General features: G+C 32.4%; 1 protein-coding gene across 1 annotated transcript in view; it reads left to right on the top strand.

Moving 5' to 3' along the window:
- The window catches only part of LOC127557133 (lipase member I-like), a 50,799-nt gene that overhangs the window by 17,154 nt on the left and 14,050 nt on the right, over positions 1 to 19,595 (top strand). Inside the window, exons 3-6 of the mRNA XM_051990571.1 lie at positions 10,976 to 11,077; positions 12,337 to 12,426; positions 16,944 to 17,111; positions 17,689 to 17,784. Of these exons, the coding sequence (XP_051846531.1) occupies positions 10,976 to 11,077; positions 12,337 to 12,426; positions 16,944 to 17,111; positions 17,689 to 17,784 (456 nt within the window). The remainder of the gene's footprint in view (positions 1 to 10,975; positions 11,078 to 12,336; positions 12,427 to 16,943; positions 17,112 to 17,688; positions 17,785 to 19,595) is intronic.

Here is a 19,595-nt window from a genome sequence, read left to right as displayed (position 1 = left end):
TGGATAAGAGAAGAGGAGTGGTTATAAAAGAGAATGAGATAAAAGAAGATAATGATCAGAAGAAAAAACAGACTTTTGGGAGGCACAGAATAAAAAGAGAGTACCAACAATAAAAGAAATAAGATTGCAGAAAGTGTAGAATTAGCCATCATAACTGTAAATATAAATGGAATGAATTCACCCATAAAATGTAAGCAGAAAACAAAATGAATTAGAAATCAGAATCCAACAAGATGCTGTTTATTAATAAACACATTTGAAACAGAGACATACAGAGTTAAAATAATGGATAATGATTCAACTGAAGCAAAAAAGGCAAAGGTATGAATTATAATCTCAAATAAAACAAAAACAAAAAAAATAGACTTAATTAAAACAGATAAGCCTAGAAATTACATTTTGCAAAATAAAAAAAAAGCATCATAAATAATGAAATATCAGTACTAAAATACATGTACTGAATAGTATCTAAATTGTTAAAACAAAAGTTAAATAACAGGAAAAAAAAATCCTGAAAATCAAAAGAGAAGTTAATAAAACTGACAGTTTAAAAAAATTGAATTAACAAATAAAACCAAGAACTGGGGGCTTCTTAGTGATGGGAGACAGTATAAGAAACAAATCATTTGTCTTAATTTGAATTTAAAAAATCAAATTATCTGTATAGGAGATATTTTTGCCCAAATCAATCTGATACTCTAATTAAGTGGATGAATATTTACAAATGTGTGTGGTGTGTGTGTGTGTGTGTGTGTGTGTGTGTGTGTGTGTAAATTGCCCAGATTCATGGATATGGAAATGGAATGCTGAAATAATAATATCTTAAAAAAAAAAAAAGAAATTGAAGAAATCATCAACAAGCTCCCTAATTAAAAATCCCCTGAGCCAGATGAATTTATAAGGAAATTCTACCAATCATGTAAGGAACAAGTAATCTCAATACTATATATACTATTTAGGAAAATAGGTGAAGGAGTTCTATCAAATGTCTTTTGTGAACCAAATATGGATTGATACCTAAACCAAACAGAGCAAAAAGAAACAATAAGAAAACTATTGGACAATTTCTTTTTTTTTATTATTATTTTCTTTTTTCTGATTATACATGTACATCAATTTTTTTGTTTTTTAATCTTTTTATTAAAGCTTTTAATTTTCAAAACATGTGCATACATAATGTTCAACATTCACCTTTGCAAAACCTTGTGCTCTAAATTTTTTTCCATCTCTTCTCCTGTTACCTTCTCTAGATGGCAAGTAATCCAATATATGTTAAACATGTGCAATTTTTCTATACATATTTCCACAATTATCATGCTCTACCAAAAAAATCAGTTCAAAAAGGAAAAACAGAGAAAGAAAACAAAATGCAAGCAAACAACAACAAAAAGAGTGAAAATTCTATGTTGTGATATACATTCAGTCCTCACAATCCTCTCTCTGGGTGTGATGGATCTCTTCATCACAAGGCCATTGGAACTGGTATAGGACAATTCTTAATATTGATGCAAGAAACATTTGAATAAAAACACCAGCAAAGAGATTGTATATCATAAAAATATCATGACTGTTTGGGATTTATACCAGCAATGAGGGGACAGTTAAATATTAGGAAAATGATGAGCATAATTGGCCACATTAATAATGAAACTGATTAAAAACCATATGATTATATAATGGATGTAGAAAATGCCTTTGAAAAATACAACATCCTTTCTTATTAAAAATAACACATTTGAAAACACTATCTTTCTTAAAATAATAAGTAGTATCTATCTAAAACCAAGACCAAGCATTATCTTTGAGGCAAATAAATATAAAGCTTTCCCAATAATATCAGGGGTAAGGCAAGAATTTCCATTATCATCACTATTATTGAATATTGTACTAAAATGCTAGCTATAAAATAAGGCAAGAAAAATAATTTTTTAAAATAATAGCTTTTTATTTTTCAAAATACATGCAGAGATAGTTTTCAATATTCACTCTTGCAAAACCTTGTATTCCAAAATTTTCTCCTTCCCTTTTACCTTCCTCTCTTCCCTGGAAAACAAGTAATCCAATATAGGTTAAACATGTGCAATGGAAAAAGAAATTGAAGGAATAAAAGTAAATGAAATATAACTATTACTCTCTGCAAGTGATACGGTGACCAACAGAATCAATTTTCAAAATTTTGAAAGAACTTCAGAAAAGTTGTAGAATATAAAAAAACACATTAATCATCAGAATTTCTATATAGTACCAACAAAACTCAGCAGCAAAAGATAGAAAGAGAAATTCCATTTAAAATAACCACAGATCATATAAAATATTAAGGAGTATACCTGTCAAGTCAAACACAATCTTTATATGAACACAATTAGAAAACACTTTTCACCCAGTCAGATTTAAATAATTGGAGAAATAGCAATTGTACATGGGTAGTCTGAGCCCCCATTTTAAAAAAAATGATATTTCTACCTAAATAAATAAACTTAATGAGGAGAGGATTCTGGGAAGATGGCAGAATAAGTGAGAAATTTTCAAGCTTTTCATATTACCCTCACAAATAGAACAAATTTGTGCCTCAGGGTGAATATATACCAATGAAAAACAAAGATTGGGGAAGAACAGGGGTCCTCTTGAGGGCAACTTGAGAAAATTAGAAGAAAGGATTAGGGTTTAACCTGTATATAGTATAAATACCCCACTGGCTAGCTCCTCAGAAATAGCAAGTGGAGAATCCTAAATCTAGGTTTTGCTGGAGCCTCAGCCTGTATTGCAGGAACTTTCACCTCCTGGACAGTGTGAGAAGTTAGAGGTGTGAGTCCAGGAAGACTGAGGGAACCTCTGCTAATTAGAAATGCCAGGCCCATCTGTGCTGCAGAGATGCAGCCCCAAGCAAGAAGAAACCAGCATATCCAATGAATTGGTTGGTTCTTGTCCTTTATTCTTGAAGAGAACCAAAATGACACGATTATGTTAGAGTCAAGTTACAGTGTATCCTACAGTGGCTGGTCAGACCAATGCAAGCTCAAAAGATTCTGCTACAACTTGGACACAAATAGTCCCTATGAATACTTGGTATTTTCTAACTTTGCACATCTCATGTTTCTTCTGAGCTAATTCAATTCTGCTTTCCTTATAGAGCAAATGAGGGCATGCCTTGCGGGGCAATGCTGTTCCAGTCTGTCCCATTATATGATTATATATCATATAATAAATTCTAAAATCCTTGAAATCTTGACAATGTCCTTGTATCCCCTTTTCTGACCACCAAATGAGCACATGCCCTGTGTGAGTTCTCCATAAAATAATCTTTTTGGCAAGTGTACATATGGCACTCGAACAATGTGGCCATCATTTTGAAGAAAAGATTTTGAATGACATGAGGCTACTTTTGTGTGATAAAGCATCAAATACTAATTCTATTCCAGCTGAAATTTACAAGGGGGGGCTCCATTGCTCATACAAAAAGTAACTGAAATTTTCCACATTATATGACACGAAGAGGTTATACCCCAGAAATTCAAAGATGCCTGCATTGTCTATCTTTGTAAAGGTAATAGATTGTTCTGTGACAATAACTGGAGGGGGTTGCTCTCAGTTATTTCTGGCAAGATTCTTGCTAGAGTCCTCCTTAATAGACTGACCCTACACTTGAAAAAAGTCATCTACCTGTGAATCAGTGTGGCTTCAGAAGGGTCCAAGAAACAATTGATATGGTGCTTACTGCCTGAAAATTCCAGGAAAAATGCCAGGAGCAGAACAGATGTCTGTATATAACATTTGTAAACCCACCAAGACCTTTGATACTGTTAGTGGAAAGGGTTTATGGAAAATTATTTCAAAATTTGGTTGTCCACAGAAGTTTAGCAGTATAGTACCTCAATTTCATGATGGCATGCTTGCCCAGGTTCTGGACAGTGGACAATGCTCTTGAGTTTTACCTGTCACCAAGAAACAAGGTTGTGTGCTTGCCCCCATGATTTTTAGTATGATGTTTTCAGCCATGTTGGAATCAAAGATATGGAATCAAAGTCAGCTACAGTGCCAATGATAAATTCAAAGTTAAAGAGGAGGGAATTAGTTTTTGCTAATTTTTACCTAACAATATTAAGAATACACAGGTCCTCCATCAGCCAACACAGTCCACATGCAGAACCATCAGTTACAACAAATGGTGAAGTTTTGAATACTGTAGATCAGTTCTCTTACTGTGGCAATATAAAAATTTCCAGAGATGTTCACAATGATAATGATATTGATACACACATTGCCAAAACTAGGTCAGTGTTTGTGAGGCTCCAAAGAAAAGTATGGGAGATGAAAGATATTTTACTGACTACCAAACTGACTACCAAATTCATTGCTTTATGTCTATGAATTCTGGACAGCATATCAGTACCATGCCAGGAACTGAATCACTTTTTTTTTTGAATTCTTAGGAAGATTCTGAAGATCACCTGGCAGGACAATATATCAGACATTGAGGTCCTTTCTCAAACTCAACTGCCAAACATCCCAACTCTACTGGCAGCTGGAATAGAATTAGTACTTGATGCTTTATCACACAAAAGTAGCCTCATGTCATTCAAAATCTCTTCTTCAAAAGGAACTTCAGTTATGGATGGGTTCCAAAAAGTAAACAGTCAATAGTTCAACATTGATTGATGACAATCTGTTGAGAACTCTATGAAATTTTTCAGCCTACCTCTCTAGGATCATTTTCTTATCACTAATCAGGATGGCACCTTCAACAAAACCCCATAGGGCTTTCATAGGACTTTTCAGGGCATCACAGAAGTACTTTGGATTGTTATTATCAGCATAAAAGTGAATTTCATCTGCCTTCTTATTGAGCCAAGAATCATGCATCTCTCTAAGTTTTGATTGTACTTTTACTTTTGGTGGATTTGAATGCTACCTTCTTAGAGATGCATGAACTATCCATCCTGTGGAATTATTGCTTTTTATTTAACAACTTCTGAATTTCCCCCATAATTTTCATCAAACCAATCTTGATGTTTGCTAGAGTTCTGATCCAAATGAGCAAATGCAGCTTGGTACACCAAATCTCTGAAAGCTGCCCACTCCTATTCTGCTCCATTATTGCCAACTGTGGGTTAGTTCAACTTACCCTCTAAGTTAGCAACAAACTGTTCCCTTCCAGTGAAGCACTTTAATCTGTTGACATTAATGCTTCCAATAGTCTTTTTGCCTTGAGGCTGCTACTTTTCTTGAATGTGAATATTCAGCTTAGAGAGAATAAGTCTATGATCAGTCCAGCACTCTGCACCACACATTGCTTTTGTCACTCTCATATTCTGTCTGTCTCTTCTCCTTACAATCACATAGTCTATTAAATGCCAATGTTTGCTGCAAAGGTGAAACCATGAATTTTTATTGGATTTAGGTAAATTGAATACATGGGTGATGAGAAAGTCATGAAATGCACAAGTCTTCAGTAGTAAATGTCCATTGCTGTTCCTGTTCCCATCTCCATTCCTCCCAAGAACTCTCTGCCATATCTGTAAGTCCTGAGCCTATTCTAGCATTAAAGTCACACAGAATTATAAGCCTGTCTGCTTTTAGCACATTGATGATGAGGGTTTCCAGGTCTTCATAAGGACCTCACCAGGGCTCATCATGGTGAAAGCATAGGTACTGATGATTGTGGAATGGTATTTTCCTACAAGGAGCAATCACATTGCAAGCCTCTCATTCACTCTTTTTGGAAAGCACGAGAGTTTGTTTACTAGATTAGATTGATCACAAAATCTACACCAGCTTCACATCACTCTTTTTCATTATGGCCACTCCAGAAAAATATGTATTCAGCTCCTACTTCAATAATCTGGCCTTCATTTGCCAGGCTTGCTTCCATAAGACTGCCATTTGAATGAGATACCTGTTGAGTTCTCTCATAACAAGAGCTGTTCTTCTTTCAAGTCTACTGGATTTTGTATTGTCTATAAGTGTGTGCACTTTTTATGTACCAATGGTGAGTAGAATCAACTTTTCAGAGGTTTTGGTATATTTTTAGTGTCTTGAGCACAGAGTAGGATCCCTGCCTGCCACTGCTGAAGCAGTGGGGTAGGGACATGCATTCTGAGGGAACTTACAGGAGGGTGGAGCTTTTGGTTTGGAGTTCCAGTTTAGAGGAGAAAGCTGTAGTAAAGCTAGAGGCATCCTCCCCTCTACTCCAGGAGTAAAGGTGCTTAGAGTAATTATATATATATATATTAAAATAGAACTCAACCACAGAAAGTTATAACAGCATTAGGGAAGATTGTGGTTCATCTTCAGAAGAAGATAACGAAATAAAAAAATCTTCTTCTACCTCAAAGAGTAACCTTATCTGTCCAGAAAGAATTTCTAGAACTCAAAAAAGATTTGAAAAATTACATGAGAGAGAAAAATTAAATATATAAGAACAATTCAAGAAGCATTCTGACAAAAAGTTAACTAACTAGAACAGGAGAGCCAGAGTCTTAAAGAAGAACATAATTCTTTGAAAATTAAAACTGGGCAAGGGGAAGCCAATGAAGCTATCAGGGATCAAGAAATGACAAAACAAAATATAAAGAGTGGAAAAAATAGAACAGAATGTGAAACATAAGAGAAAAACAAAAGTTTTCAGTTCAAGAAAAGAAAATATAAGAATAATTTGACTACCTAAAAGCTGTGACAAAACAAAACAAAACAAAACAAAACAAAACAAAAAACCTTGACACAATAATACAAGAAATAATCAAAGAAAATTTCCCTAAAGTGATACACCACAAGGGAAAGCACAAATAGAAAACAATCCACCAATTACCATCTTTGTGGTAAAAACAAGACAAACAAACAAACAAACAAAAACAACAACAACAACAACAAAAAAGGAATATTGCTGCCAAATTTCAAAAACCCCAGTTCAAAGAGAAAATTTTGCAAGAACAAAAAAAATAATTGGAGCCACAATTAGAATTATATGGGATTTATCAGCAGCTACAATAACAGACCACAGGTCCTGGAATAATATATATTGACAATCAAAAGGATTCGGCCTATAGCCAAAAATATCTTATCCAGCAAAACTAACTATAATATTAATTTTTTTAAAATGGATAGTTAATGAAATTGCAGACTTTCAATACTGTCTTGACCAAACCCAAACTTGATAAAATATTTTAACATATAAGACATTAAACATTAGACATTAATTTCAAAGGACTCAATTGTTTATGTTTTTTTTTTTCATGGAAATATATACCATATTTTAAAATTGACACCAGTACTTGGGTAGCTTAAAAGAAATATTCGGGCAGAGTTGAGTATGATTCAATTCTAAAAAGCAAAATTGTCTAGGAAAAGTTAAAAATAGTAATTATATTATAAGAATAAGGTGCAGAGGAAGAATTGAAACAGAAGTGTTTGAGAGAGGAGGAGGGCTAGTAATTCTGAAAACCTACTCACGTCAAGATTGGGTTAAATAGGGAACACTACACCATGAAGGGTATAGCATCCTCCAAAATCTCCAAAGGAATAAGGGGAGAGGGAATAAGATATGGTGGGGTATAGAAAGATGAATAGATTTATGGCTCTGGGATGAGGTATAGAGATTAGAGAGAAAGAAATAAAGAAGGAGGAAAGGGTGACATAGGATGAAGTGAATTACAGAAGAATTTTTAGGTAGATAAGGCAAATTAAGGAGTAAAATGAAAGTACAAGAGTTAGCAGAGATAGGAAATAAGAGATAAATACTATAGCAAGGATCAAGAGTAAAATTTATTAGAAATAAAAAAGTAGAGCTAATAATCATTAACCTCAGATAAAGTTAAACTTAAAGATTTAATCAAGAGGGAAATCTACATCAATCATCAGCCATATCAATATTGTTTTAGATGCATGTTTACATGTATAAATGTATATACATGTATATGTGTGTGTATGTTTGCTTGTAAGAGTATGTAGGTAGATAAGTATAATGTATGTGTGGGGATGTATATCCCATATAGTGTGTGTGTGTATGTGTGTGTGTGTGTGTGTGTGTGTGTGTGTGTGTGTTTAATTGTAGCCTGCTTATGGATGGTAATAAAAAAGGGAAAAAAGAATAAAGTAAAACATGACCAGCAGAGAACAAAAAAATAATCTACAAGGAAGCAGTCATGAATGGATAGTGATGAATATATTGTCTTCTATTATCATATATGCTTTCTTGAAAGGAAAATTTATTGTTACTTATTTTAAATGCTCTCTGATTTTCTGCTGGGCACAAGACATTTTTTTTGTTTTGTTTTTCCATCTTTCTTTTTATATTTTGGTTTTTTTTTTCTTATTTTGTATTTAGTTTAAATAAATAATTAAAAAATAAATTTATTTATTCAATGCCATATCAGTCAAATTACCAAAGAATTATTTTATAGAGCTAAAAAAAGGTCACAAAATTCATCTGAAAAAAACAAAAAGTCAAGAATATTAAGAAAATCAATGAGAAAAATGTAAAGGAAATCAATTGGCCTAGTAATACTTGATTTCAAATTATATTTCAAACTATCTGGTACTTAAGCAATTATATATTAGTATATAAGGTATGTACTGTATGTATGTAATTATACACTAGTAATTAAACAATTACACTAGTGAATTTATGGAATAGATTCAGTTTATAATACTAAATGACCATAATAAGTTAGTGTTTGATAATCTCCAAGATTCAAGCTTTTGGATAAAAACTGACCATTTGACAAAAACTACTATGGAAACTGAAAAGCAGTTTGACAGAAACTAGGAATAAACCAACATCTCACATTTTATAACATGTTAATGCCAAATGTGTGACTTACACATAAAAATTAATATCATAAATAAATAAAGAATATTTTAAAATATGACATATTTATGTGTAAGAGAAGAGTTTATGACCAAACAAGAGATGAAAAGGAGCAAGTGAATTTTGATGACATGAATTTTAAAGCCTTCTTTATAAACAAAAGTAATGCAGAATGAGATCAGAAGGAAGAAAAATTTACAGCAAGATTATTTTTTCTGATAAAAACCTCATTTATCAAATTTAACAATTATATTTAGAAAAATAACCCATTTTAAATGGTCAGAGCACATAAAGTTAGTTTTTTCTTTCTTTTTTCTTTTTTTATTCATTTTAAGTAAATTTATTTATTTTTAATACACATGCTTTATGTATCATGTTGGGAGAGAAAAATTAGAGCAAAAGGGAAAAACTATGGGAGAAAATTTTTAAAATAACAGAAAAAAAGGGAAAGAACATAGCATGTATTGCTTTACATTTGGTTTCCTTAGTTCTTTTTCTGGTTGCAGATGGCATTTTCTGTCCAAAGTCTATTGGGATTGCTTTGGATCACTGAACCACTGAGAAGAAACAAGTCTTTCATAGTTGATCATTGCAAATTCTTGCTATTTAGTGTACAATGTATGCCTAGTTCTGCTTGTTTCACTCAGCATCAGTTCATGTAACTCTTTCCAGGCTTTCTAAAATCAACTTGTTCATTCCTTTTTTAGAGAACAATGATATTCCATTACTTTCACATACTACAACTTGTTCAGCCATTTCTCAATTTGTGGACATCTACTCATTTTCCAATTCTTTGCTACCACAAAAAGGGCTGCTACATTTTTGTATATGTGGATTCTTTTCCCTCTTTTATGATTTCCAGTAATGGCACTGTTTGGTCAATGGGGATGCATAGTTTTATAAGCCGTTTGAGCATAGTTCTCCAAGTTTCTTTCCAGAGTTGTTGGATCATTTCACAATTCCACCAACAATACATTAGTGTCCCAGTTTTCCCACATCCTTTCCAACATTTATCATTATCTTTTCCTCTCATCTTAGCCAATCTGACAGGTATGATGTGGTCCTGCAGTTATTTTAATTTACATTTCTTTAACCAATAGTGATTTAGAGCATTTTTTTCATATAACTATAGATGGCTTTAATTTCATCATCTGAAAATTGTCTGAACAGGTAATTTTTTTAAAAAATCAAAGTTCTTAATAATCATAAAATACTCTAAATTACTACTGATTAGAGAAATACAAATGGAGACGACTTTAAATAATATCCTCATATCTAGCAGATTGGCTAATATGACCAAAGTTGCAAATACTACAGAGAATGTGGAAAAATTAGGATGCATTATGTAGCATTGGTGAAGTTGTGAACTTGTCTAACAATCAAAGAATAATTTGGACATATCCCCAAAGGATTATCAAACTGTATGTATCTTTTGATCAGGCAATATCATTAATAGATCTGTCTCCAAAAGAGATAATAGAAAATGGAAAAAGAGTCTTATTTGTATGAAAATATTTATAGAAGTTCCTTTTGTGGTAGCAAAGAATTGGAAATCAAGGTGAGGACCATGAATTTGGAATGGCTGAACAAGTTGTAGTATATGATTATGATGAATGCTATTGTGTTATAAGAAATGAAAAGTAGAATGATTTAAGAAAAAGAAAACCTAGGAAAACGTATATGAACGCATGAAAAGTGAAGTGAGAAGAACCAGAAGATTATAAAAAGTAATAGCAATATTGTAAGGATTACAATGAAAGATTTAGCTATGTTGGTCAAAACAATGTTCCGAGATAATTCCAAAGGATCCCCAATGAAAAATGCTATCTCCAAAGAGGAAACTGATGAACTCTAATTGCACATTGAAGCATACTTTTAAACACTCATTTTATTTTATAAATTAAAAATAAAGTTAAAATCTCAATGTTGTTTTTGATGATCAAATAGGCAAGGTGATTTTTAAAATTAACTTCACAGTGAGCTAATAATAAAATAATTGGAGAATAAAGTCATTCATTCATTCCAAATTTTATTTTTCTTTTTAAAAACATTATCAGTACAGCTTAATTTCAAAATCAGAAATAGTTTGATTCTAATATTTAACTGCCCATTTTCATGAGCACTGAAGTTATACTTGCCTTTTAGAATAATAACTTCTTTCTTTCATTTCAGGTATTGACCCAGCAGGACCAGGTTTCAATAATGCACCAATAAAAATGAGATTAGATTATACAGATGCACAATTTGTTGATATCATCCATTCTGATGCTCAGGGTAATAATAACTTCATTTTTTTCATTTCCTTTGAAAATAATAGAAAAAGAAATAGTTGGTGATATGAAAAATGTAAAGAGAAAAAAGAAACTTTGTGGGTGAAATGGAATTTAATCTTTTATAGGTTTAATAGGATTAAATTATCATAAGATGTCACTTTGAAGACAAAAGATTGGTTCACTTTTGATTTTTGTGTTGCCAATGCCCAAAACAGCACCTTAATAACAATGCCAGAACAAACGCTTAATAAAAATGTGGGTTTGAATTGGATTTTAGCTTTTTTAGGAGCTATTGATATTATCATTCATTCCAATAACACCTCCCATCATCTACTTTGGAAAATGCTTAGTATCATCTATAAACTTCTAGGATCCCTATATACTTTTCACTCTGCATTTTGTATAAAATCATTAAACAAGACTAGATCTAACATTACTGTCTGAGGAGTTTTATTCTTTATACTGTTCCATACAGAGAAGTACTGGCTCATCCATATTTTTTGTCTACTATTTTCATATTAGCTAAACATCTATGACAATATCCTATACTCTTGCCTAAATCTCATGACTTAAAATTTCAATAATCTTGGCATATAACCCTAATAAAAGGTTTTGCAATGCAAATAGATTTTATACACATATACACACATGCATGCATACACACACATATATGTGTATATATGTATGTATACACATATGTGGATGTTGTATCTCAGTTTATTATTTCCATGATTGGCACTCACTAAACATGCATCGCAATGGAATCTTAATTAAAAACAATCTTCAATTGACAGATCATAGCAATAATGCAAAAAAAAAATCATGTCTTCATTTATTTCAGTTTTTGTTGATCCTCTTTATATACATGCATGTGCACACACATGTACATAAACAATCCAAAATGTGTGCATGATGATGATATTTTACAGCTTTTTAGCATGAAGTGTGATATTTTAACCCCTTAGTAATCATATTTGAAAGATAATAGAGAACAAAAGATAGACTAAAAGGATGAAAATGGATTGGATGAAAATGGAGAGTAAAGATTCTTATTAATAGGTAGGATATTTCCAATGTGCTGGGAACTTATTTTACAATAGACAGGATATATAGAATTCTTTATTGAATATATAACTTATATTATCTTTTTTTTTTGCTTTTAAGTTTTATCCAAATATCTGAAAAGTCTAAGCTTTTCTATATTCTGTACTATTGACTATAATATATACAAATTATCATTACTGAATGATTCATCCTTAGGTCTTGGTATCAGCCACTCTATTGGACATTTGGATTTTTATCCCAATGGAGGAAGAAACCAACCTGGCTGCCCCACATCAATATTTGAAGGTAGATTTTTTGTAATTTTACCTGATAAAGTTTATCAGATTTTAGAAAGAAAAAATATTAATAATAATGTGAGAACTTGAAACACACTAATTGTTAGAACTATGGAAAGCATATTAAAAATTTCTAAGAAAAAAATAACAAAGCTGGAAGAGATTTCAGATAAATATAGTCTGACTCCTTTTGTAGAAATGATAGGCTCCAAAAGTTTCAATAATTTACAAAGACAGTAAGCCCCAAAGCTGAGCTATGAACTTAGTTCAATTAATTATCATTTCATTAATTTTTCCATCATATTGATATATTTGTGACAATGACTGGTATAGACTTCAATAAAAATGTGAGTTTTGTCAACAAATATTATTTCTCCATTTTTCAGGGCTTCAGTCTTTGTATTTTCTTGTTGGTCACAAACATTTTTTCCCCTTTTTAGCAGTGTTTTTTAACCCATTTTTTGCTATTCTTCCACATTCAAGAGTTCTATACCTCATCTTTAAAGCTCTTAACTGTAGCTGGTATGTGGACATAAATATGTTCTTTAACACAATTTTTGCATTATCAAAATCCATCTAATTAAAAATATAAAGGAAGAAAAATGAAATATTTGCATGTGAAGTTAAATCCTGTATTCAATTGATAGCTAATTGAAGGTGGAGAAAATCAGCTAAATGAAGATTCATTTGGTTAAGGTCAGCCATTCTAAGCCTGCATAGTATCCTGGTTTACTTTTAAAATAATGGTCAAGACTCTGCCAAAAAGTTATTAGAAACAATCTACACCTTCAGCAAAGTTGCAGGATATAAAATAAACCCACATAAGTCATCAGCATTCTTATATATCACTAACATAACCCAACAGTTAGAGTTACAAAAAGAAATTCCATTTAAAGTAATTACTGATTGTATAAAATATTTAGGAATCTATCTGCCAAGGGAAAATCAGAAACTTTATGAGCAAAACTACAAAACACTTTCCATACAAATTAAGTCTGATCTAACCAACTGGAAAAATATTAAATGCTCTTGGATTGGGTGAGCAAATATAATAAAGATGACAATACTACCTAAATTAATCTACTTATTTAGTGCTATACCAATCAGACTCCCAAAAAACTACTTTGATGAATTAGAAAAAATAACAACAAAAGGTCAAGAATTTCAAGGGAATTAATGAAAAAAATCAAATGAAGGTGGCCTAGCTGTACCAGATCTAAAATTATATTATAAAGCAGCATTTACTAAAACCATCTGGTATTGGCTAAGAAATAAACTAGTTGATCAATGGAATAAGTTAGGTTCAAAAGACAAAACAGCCAATAACTTTAATAATATAGTATTTGACAAACCCAAAGACACCAGTTTCTGGGATAAGAATGCATTATTTGACAAAAATTGCTGGGAAAATTGGAAATCAGTATGGCAAAAACTAGGCATCGACCCATACTTAACACCGTACACCAAGATAAGGTCAAAATGGGTTCATGACCTAGGCATAAAGAATGAGATGATAAATAAATTGGAAGAGCATAGGATAGTTTACCTCGCAGACCTGTGGAAGAGGGAGGAATTTATGACCAAAGAAGAACTAGAGATCACTATTGACCACAACATAGAAAATTTTGATTATATCAAATTGAAAAGTTTTTGTACAAACAAAACAAATGCAAACAAGATTAGAAGGGAAACAATAAACTGGGAAAACATTTTTACAATCAAAGGTTCTGATAAAGGCCTCATTTCCAAAATATATAGAGAATTGACTCTAATCTATAAGAAATCAAATCATTCTCCAATTGATAAATGGTCAAAGGATATGAACAGACAATTCTCAGACGAAGAAATTGAAACTATTTATAGACATATGAAAATATGCTCCAAATCATTATTAATCAGAGAAATGCAAATTAAGACAACTTTGAGATACCACTACACACCTGTCAGATTGGCTAGAATGACAGGGAAAGATAATGGGGAATGTTGGAGGGGATGTGGGAAAACAGGGACACTGATACATTGTTGGTGGAATTATGAACACATCCAGCCATTCTGGAGAGCAATTTGGAACTATGCTCAAAAAGTTATCAAACTGTGCATACCCTTGGATCCAGCAGTGTTTCTACTGGGCTTATACCCCAAAGAGATACTAAAGGAAGGAAAGGGACCTGTATGTGCCAAAATGTTTGTGGCAGCCCTGTTTGTAGTGGCTAGAAGCTGGAAAATGAATGGATGCCCATCAATTGGAGAATGGTTGAGTAAATTGTGGTATATGAATGTTATGGAATATTATTGTTCTGTAAGGAATGATCAGCAGGATGAATACAGAGAGGACTGGCGAGATCTACATGAACTGATGCTGAGTGAAATGAGCAGAACCAGGAGATCATTATATACCTCAACAACGATACTGTTTGAGGATGTATTCTGATGGAAGTGGATCTCTTCGATAAAGAAAGCCTTAATTGATCAAAGATGGACAGAAACAGCTACACCCAGAGAAAGAACACTGGGAAATGAATATAAACTGCTTGCATTTTTGTTTTTCTTCCCGGGTTATTTATACCTTCTGAATTCAATTTTCCCTGTGCAACAAGAAAACTGTTCGGTTCTGCACACATATATTGTATCTAGGATATACTGTGACATATTTAACATATATGGACTGATTGCCATCTGGGGGAAGGGGTGGAGGGAGGGAGGGGAAAAATCGGAACAGAAGTGAATGCAAGGGATAATGCTGTAAAAAATTACCCTGGCATGCGTTCTATCAATAAAAAGTTATTTAAAAAAATAAAAATAAAAAAAATAAAATAATGGTCATATTATGAAAAAATCAACAAAACTTTGTGAGGGTTTTATCTTGAAGAATATATGAAGCAGATATTGAAATTGGATGATAAACTTCTATAGATCTTTGCTGAAATAGTTTCAGAGACTAAAGGTGCCATAAATGGATATATAAAAAATCAGTAAAAGATCCAGGTGGAAAAATAAATTTATAGATCAGTTGACAAGCAACAAATGCAGGACTACTAAATATAGGATGGATGTAAAGGGGAATGGATATAAAGGGCACTTGATAACTGAAAGTACTTTGTTGATCTAAGTCTACAATTTTTATTTTTGGTAAACACCAATATCTTAACATAATTGGCTTTTGAGTAAATGGAATTGAAAATAATTGGCCTTAGAGAGCCTGAAAGCAAAATTTAGTAGCAAGGACAAATATTTCTTTTGTGAAGCAGCTTCTGACATCTATGAAATTTCAAATATGTATCCTAAAATTGTTTATTAATAAGTCAATTGTTGGGGAAAGAAAGACAGTGAAATTGTCTATCCTTACTACTTGTGCCATACTCTGTACTAAGTACTGCAGATAAAATATTGATAAGGAAAATAGTTTCTGCCTTTGAGCAGCTTCTACTTAAATGGAGAAAAACAATACATAAGAGGGGATTAAATGGATACTTGTTGGAGATAAGGACAGTATCTCAGCACTATCATTGTGTCAAAATGGCCAAGAAGTGATACAGAAACCTAGTTCAAATCAATATAGAAAGAAAACTCATCAATAAGAGAATGGCAATCTCAGGAAAGCATTCAAGACTTGGTGCATAGGGAATGATAATGAAGGGAGGAATGTAGGCAGCATGGCTTGGAGATGCCTGGACTATCGTCCCATGTTTGCTGACATATATTTTTTTTTTCTTTTACTTGCAACTGACCTCTAGATTCTTTTGTATACCTGATCTTTTCCCATTCCTGGTTAATCTCTTTACGCTAAAAAAAAAAAAAAAAAAAAAAAAAATCCCAGAAAAATCATGTTATAAATGGTGGTTAGATATCTACATCAATCCATAAAATGTATAAAATAGTGTTTGGAAGATCAAATCTAAGGCATATCTTGAACAAAAGATGTCATTGAATAGGTACAATTCCTCTGAAACAGCTAGATGGCTCAACGGAGTGGTGGTCCCAGAAAATCCCATGAATAACATTAGTGAGCTATGTTCAATGGGATCACAAAGAGTAAGACACAATTGAATGAATAACCAACAACAAAACAGATTCTTTTAAATTTCCACTGAAATGAACTGGCAAAGATAGAAATTCCAATAGTTTATTACAGTTGGTGAACAAAAATTTTAAGTTAAGCCCTCACTTTCAATACATGTACAGTTTTCTTAACAGATGGGAGGTATCAAACTGCAACCATTCCCAATAAGATCAGGAATGAAACAAGGTTGTCCACTATCACTGTTACTATTTAATATTGTATTAGAAATGCTAGCTTTGGCAATAAGAATTGAGAAAGAGATTAAAGGAATAAGAATAGGCAATGGGAAACCAAATTATCACTCTTTGCTGATGATATGATGGTATACTTAGAGAATCCCAGATACTCTACTAAAAAGTTATTAGAAACAGATGGGAGGTATCTTGACATTTCTTAGCTTAATTTTAGTTAAAATGTATTTAAACTTAAACAATTTCCATTTCTTTTCTTTGTTTTTAATCATTAAGGACTCACTTATCTAAAATGTGACCACCAGAGAGCAGTTTTTATATTCATCTCATCTCTGGCAAGAGTATGCAATATTACTGCATATCCTTGCAATTCATATCAAGAATATAAAAATGGTAGATGTACTAACTGTGAAGACTTTGGGTTAAATTTATGCCCTACAACAGGTAAGAGTTATATAGGATCAGTGTTATATTTTGTGAAAATGAAAATATTTGTACTAATATTTCTAGCTCCAAGAAAACATTTGTATTTCCAGATTTTACCTAGGCATAAATGCCTTCTATAGAATAAAAAAAAAGATTCATAGATTAAATGTTTGAAATGCTCTGAAACAACAGAATAGTTTTTATCACTTTTCAGAGATTATCAGGATCTTTGTTGGTGATGATAAAATATTTCTTCTTCAAAGTACAAGATTGGATCTTATGTCAGGAAATGAAATGGGATAGGGACAGACCATATCACTCTGTTTGTTAATTTGGATTATGACATAAAACACAAATGGATTAGTTGATTTTTTTCCATTAGCAACCAGCACATTATCAGAGTTACAAAACAATAACTGATAAACACTTTGACAAAAAAGATTATATGTACATAATTCATGAGAAGTGGTGAAAACATTTTGAGGACGCATAATATTTTTGTGAGTCACTATAAAATCCAATAAAAATTTCTGTCATTTTTTTCCTTCTTCAAGAATTCTATCTCATATATTTCACTTTGTAATTCAATTTGCAGGCTATTATGCCGACCATTGGAAAAATGATATAATTAAAAGGCATCATCCTCAGTTAGAAGCTTATTTTGATACTTCACCAAAGGAGCCATTCTGTCGTAAGTGGTTATATTTAAGGAAAAATAGCTTTTTCTATTTTAATTTACATTTCTTCCTGAATATTTAGCCTGCTGCCACCCTAACTGCAACATGTTCTTTTATAATAGACTGTAATTTTTATTTTTGTTTGGCAATATAAAGATTTCATTTGGTAATAAAATATATAAGTGAATGAAACTCCATTGTTTCTGGCCAAAATGAAGTCAGCTGGTATTTTTAAGTGCTTACTGCATGCCAGACATTATTCTAAGTCATGGAGGGGGGGATAGAAAGGGGGAGGAGGAGAGGAAGGGAATCTATGTTTACAAGGAGCTTATGAGGAATCAATATGTGAATAATTTTATTAAAACCAAATATATGTGGGATTAATTTCAGATTATTTCAGAGAAAAAAAAGCACCAGCAAAAGGGTCTTACAAAGGGAGGGAACTGAGATTAAAGGATATCAGGAATAGATGAGTAAGGAAAGAATTCCAGACACTTACTGCAAATGGACAAGTTAGGTAATAGAAAGTCTTATTCCAGGAATATCAAGGAGTTCAGTTTCATTAGATTGCAGAGTATGTGGAGTAAATCCTTGAAAGGTAGGAGACAGTTATGTTATGAAGAAGTTTAAAGATAAAACTGATGATTTCCTATTTGATCCATGATGTGAAGTTTACTGAATAAGGGGGAGATGTGGTCATATCTGTGCTTTAGGAAAATCAATTTGATAATTGAATAGCCCAGAGAGGAGAAAGACCAGAGAAAGAATCCAACCATTAGCAACAGTTTAGGCATGGAATGATGAGGACCTATAATAGGTCTATGGCATTGTCAAGAGGAGAGGAGGGGTATATGTGGGAGATGCTGTGAAAATAGAACTGATAGGGCTTAGTTACAGAAGGTATACAGAAATCAATGAGTTGAGGATGACTCTTAGATTGCGAGCCTGGGTTATTGGAAAATGATAATGCCCTTAATATTAACAGAAAATTAGAAAGCAATATTTGTAGAAAAGATAATGAATTAAGTTTTGGAAATATCTCTAGGAACATCAGGCTCTAGATATTTTAATAGGTTGTTGGAAATATGAAATCCAAGCAAAGTATCAATGAAGCAAACACTCTTCATTAGTGTTATATGAAAAGAGGAAATTAAGCCAAACAAAGTTAGAAAGAGAGCTAGTCTGTAGGAACAGTATTTATTTTTGCATAATCATCACTATGGAGATACTAAGTATCTCAATACTTTGTCAGTCAGTGGCATTTATGAAATTCTGTGTGTCATTGTACCAAATGCTGAGGTGAGAATGAAAAAAAACAAAGACACACCCTTTCTGAAGGAGAAACAAACAATTAGACAAGTTAAGAATAGAAGTCTATTGCTATCTGGGATTATTGAATGTGAATATCTAGGAACTGATGATTTCATGTTACAATAGAATTTCCTGCTATGTCAGATGGAATTAGCTAACAAATTATACATATGTAACCATGTGTATATGTGTATACTACATGTATGCCATATATGTATGCTGTATTAATAAGTATGCATAGTAGATTTTCTTGATACAAGAAAAGAAGGAAGGAAGGAAGGGAGGGAGGAAGGGAGGAAAGAAAGAAGGAAGGAAGGAAGGAAAGGAGGGAGGGAGGAGGGAAGGGAGGAAGAAAGGCAGGAAAAGATACAGGAAGAGAAAGAAGAAGAAGAATAAAGAAAAGAAACAGAGCAACAAAGAAAAACAATAATAGAGGGAGGGAAGAAGAGAGAGAGGGAAGAAGGAGAAAAAAAGAAAAGGATGTGATAGGCCAAGAAATGAAAGCAATGAACAA

This window comes from Antechinus flavipes, chromosome 3 (genome assembly GCF_016432865.1).
Source record: "Antechinus flavipes isolate AdamAnt ecotype Samford, QLD, Australia chromosome 3, AdamAnt_v2, whole genome shotgun sequence".
In the NCBI taxonomy this organism is placed as follows: domain Eukaryota; kingdom Metazoa; phylum Chordata; class Mammalia; order Dasyuromorphia; family Dasyuridae; genus Antechinus; species Antechinus flavipes.
The sequence above is the reverse complement of the archived record's forward strand: the minus strand, read 5'-3'. Positions and strand labels throughout refer to the sequence as shown.